The sequence below is a fragment of the Alexandromys fortis genome, unplaced genomic scaffold (assembly GCF_014885135.2).
Source record: "Alexandromys fortis isolate MF-2015 unplaced genomic scaffold, M_Fortis_MF-2015_v1.1 scaffold_58, whole genome shotgun sequence".
Classification (NCBI taxonomy): domain Eukaryota; kingdom Metazoa; phylum Chordata; class Mammalia; order Rodentia; family Cricetidae; genus Alexandromys; species Alexandromys fortis.
In genome coordinates, this window is record NW_026067940.1 from 5,844,252 (window position 1) to 5,848,015 (window position 3,764).

The 3,764-nt window shown below is 38.4% G+C and overlaps 1 protein-coding gene and 1 non-coding gene across 7 annotated transcripts in view; both read left to right on the forward strand.

Annotated features, from left to right (window-relative positions):
- Mdm4 (MDM4 regulator of p53) overlaps positions 1–3,764 on the forward strand; it is a 48,450-nt gene that overhangs the window by 25,658 nt on the left and 19,028 nt on the right. For 5 of the 6 annotated variants that reach the window (XM_050147660.1, XM_050147663.1, XM_050147661.1 and 2 more), the window contains one exon: positions 2,274–2,434. In XM_050147660.1, the coding sequence (XP_050003617.1) occupies positions 2,274–2,434 (161 nt within the window). The remainder of the gene's footprint in view (positions 1–2,273; positions 2,435–3,764) is intronic. The other variant, XM_050147664.1, reaches the window with a different exon arrangement.
- LOC126505141 (small nucleolar RNA SNORA84) lies at positions 1,293–1,425 on the forward strand. The gene has a single exon (XR_007592823.1). It is a non-coding gene; the product is annotated as a small nucleolar RNA SNORA84 (small nucleolar RNA).

Consider the following 3,764-nt stretch of genomic DNA (forward strand, 5'->3'; position numbering starts at 1 on the left):
AAAAAAAAAAAAAAAAATTTAAAGCTTGCGAAAATGGCAAAATATATGTAGCAGCACAATATATTCAACAGTGCAGAGGCAAACACTAGTCTGCACATTGAGTAGTTGTGTGTCACACTGGTAGAGCCTTTATCCTGTCAGGCACATGGTCAGGGTGAGTGAGTTTAACTCATAATTTGGAAGTTTCTCCTAAAATGTTTTCTGAAATTTTGGAGTTTTTCTTTTTCTTTCCTTCTCTTTCCTTTCCCATTCCTTCCCTTCCCTTCCTTTCACAGTCCTTCCCTTCCCTCCCTCCCTCTCTCTGTCTCTCTCTTTTTACAAAACCTTAAATTTCCCTAAAGGTATTTAGCTATGTCATAATGCTTTCTAGTATCTAGTTCCTGGTTCATAATTGGGTCAAAGGCAGATTAGATTTTTAATAATATCTCAAAAAGTTATTAAGTTCTAAAGTTGTTTTATATGTTTAAATTAAATTTGAAATAGTTTATCATGCTAGCTTGTTTTCTCACTATATTTGAATATAAATTGATTTTTAATCTATGTGTTTACATTGAAGCTATTTTAGTCTTAAATGTATGCTTTTATTTAATTGTAAATCTTATTTTCTGCCGGGCAGTGGTGGCTCATGCCTTTAATCCCTGTACTTGGGAGGCAGAGACAGGTGGATCTCTGTGAGTTTGAGGCCAGACTGGTCTACAAGAGCTAGTTCCAGGACAGGAACCAAAAAGCTACGGAGAAACTCTGCCTTGGGTGCGGGGAGGGGGGAGATCTTATTTTCTAATCACAAAAAGCTTTTTAAAATAATAGCTCAAGACATTATATGTAATTTGTGATAGAAATTGAGGAATGAATTGTTCCAGGATTTCCAGCATTTTTACCTGTGGGAAGAATTATACATATTCTTTTTATAATAATTCCAGAACTTGAATATAACCAAGGATAACTTTAATGATTCTATCTTGGGAATTAGTTTCTGATCATTACAGTAATGAAAGGATGAAAATGTAGTTGAAGCTTCTCTGGCCACAAATATACCTAAGATAGTAGCAGGATGTAATTAATTAGTTGTGTTCTGACAGGGACCAGTTTATTGCAGAAATCTCTGAATCGTATATGCCTGGGCACATTTGTGCTTCTGTGATTGCCATGGCCAGGTCCAGTGCATTGGTAAGAGGTAGAAGTCAGTGAGAAAATAGGGAAAGAGTGAATTGCTAAAAGGACTAGAAAAGATTACGTATGGCAACAAGAGTGAACTTAGTAACTGTCGAAGTCCTTACTTAAAATATGTGGATGCCCTGTGGTTGCTGGAGGCTGTTGTATAGGTACAGCTTTCTAGTGTGTACAATGGGCCAGAGAAATCCTGTGATTTTTGCATGGGAGCTGTTTCTTCTCAGCGGCTGCCATAGCCCGGTCACTGGTACATTATTTAAAACAAACAAAAAAAGATCAAAACCTATATACGTCAGCATATATTTATGTCTATATTGTATGTGTTAATTCATAATAAAGATTTGTATATAAAAATGTTACAATTTAAAAAAAAATACGTGGAACCTTGTCATCTGCGGTACTTTTAGGTACTGATCTTTCAAGGAGCCCTTGATCCAGAAAAGGCATACATGTATTTGTTTGGACAGTTTGGAGTTCTCTTTCAATAGTTGTTACCTAACAAAACATAGGAGTTACTGATAAATATCCTAAATATTTGACACCAGTAAGACTTAACTTTGTTACTCCCTGTAGGGATCTATACCGCCCTGCTTTGATCTCGGGTTGGGCTGCTGCCCATTTTTATTATTTATTTGCTATCCATTTGCTAAGCCATTATCAAAATGTGTATTAGAGTAAGTTATTATTGTGTGCTTTTGAGACCAGGTCTCACTATGTAGCCCTGACTAACTTGGACCTTGCTATGTGCTGGTATTAAAGGAAGACATGTACCACCATGCTTGGCTGTAGTCATTATCTTTGTTAGGAATTACATTACAGTGTTAGAAATGTTTGAAATTTTAGAAAATAGTCATTTTTTGTAGAATAGTGTGTTGAGATGCTTTTAGAGTTTCGTGTCCTGAAGTGATTAGCTCATAGTGTTACTGCTTGCTAATGAAACCTAAGTGGGATATTTGAGCCGTGCTACTGAGGTATTTATTTCTGTTTCTTTCTTACTGAAAACAGTTTCTGTTTATTTATTTTTTTACAAAGATTGTTAAGTATTCTGAGAAAATCTTAGTCGTTTCTGATTACCTATAGTTATTTTCATTTGATTTCTGTAGATGAAGATTTAATAGAACATTTAACTCAAGATGAGACATCTAGGCTGGACCTTGACTTTGAGGAGTGGGATATTGCTGGCCTGCCATGGTGGTTTTTAGGGAACTTGAGAAACAACTATGTACCTAGAAGTAATGTCTCGACGGATTTACAGACAAATCAGGTAAAAGTCAAATCTGAGGGAAGCTGTTTTGTTTTGTGCTGTTTTGTTCTTGCTTACTCTGACTGTATTTCATCCTTAGCTAAGCATTCTTACTGTCTTGTTTTATCTATATGAATATGATGCCCAGATATAGTGCTGACTCTTCCAAGTTCCACTGTGAATCCCCTACATAAGTGGTGGTCAGTCTTACTGACCATGAACATGAAAATAATGTTTGCTTTAACCAAGCAGTCCTTCCCTATCTTTTCTTTCTACTAACAATTTTAGACAAACTATAGGAGATACTGACTTCTTTCTCTGTCAAAATGCATTGAGGTTGTCAGGATTTTATCCAGAACACATCAGAAGCTGTTTTGTTTTTTTTTTTTTTTTTAACTTCTTTAACTGTCATAACCCAATTTAAGCCATTACTGTTTTTTCTGTAGGTAGCTGGGCAGTTTTACACCATAGCTACATTTCTTGGTTCTAATATTTTTGATTTTTAAAAAAGTACTTATTGTGTGTGTGCCAGTACCCTCAGAGTCTAGAGGCGTGGGTGCAGATCTGGAACTAGAGTCTCAACAGTTTGAACTACTATGTGGCTATTGGGAACTTGAACCTGGTACTCTTAACCACTGAACCATTTCTCCAGTTTTGGGTTCCAGAACTAGGCATGAATTCCCTTCTGTGGAGTGGTTCTCATATGTAATCAGGAAGTGGTTTGTGTACTGGCTGGTTTTGTGTCAACTTGACACAAGCTAGAGTCATGAGAGAGAAAGGAGCCTCAGTTGAGGATCTCCATGAGATCCAGCTGTAAGGCATTTTCTTTTTTTTTTTAATTTATTTATTTATTAAAGATTTCTGTCTCTTCCCTGCCACCGCCTCCCATTTCCTTCCCCCTCCCCCAGTCAACTCCCCCTCCCTCGTCAGCCCAAAGAGCGACCAGGATTCCCTGCCCTGTGGGAAGTCCAAGGACCACCCACCTCCATCCAGGTCTAGTAAGGTGAGCATCCAAACTGCCTAGGCTTCCACAAAGCCAGTATGTGCAGTAGGATCAAAAACCCATTGCCATTGTTCTTGAGTTCTCAGTAGTCCTCATTGTCCGCTATGTTCAGCGAGTCCGGTTTTATCCCGGGCTTTTTCAGACCCAGGCCAGCTGGCCTTGGTGAGTTCCCTATAGAACATCCCCATTGTCTCAGTGTGTGGGTGCACCCCTCGCGGTCCTGAGTTCCTTGCTCGTGCTCTCTCTCCTTCTGCTCCTGATTTGGACCTTGAGATTTCTGTCCGGTGCTCCAATGTGGGTCTCTGTCTCCTTTCATCACCTGATGAAGGTTAATATTCAGGAGGATGC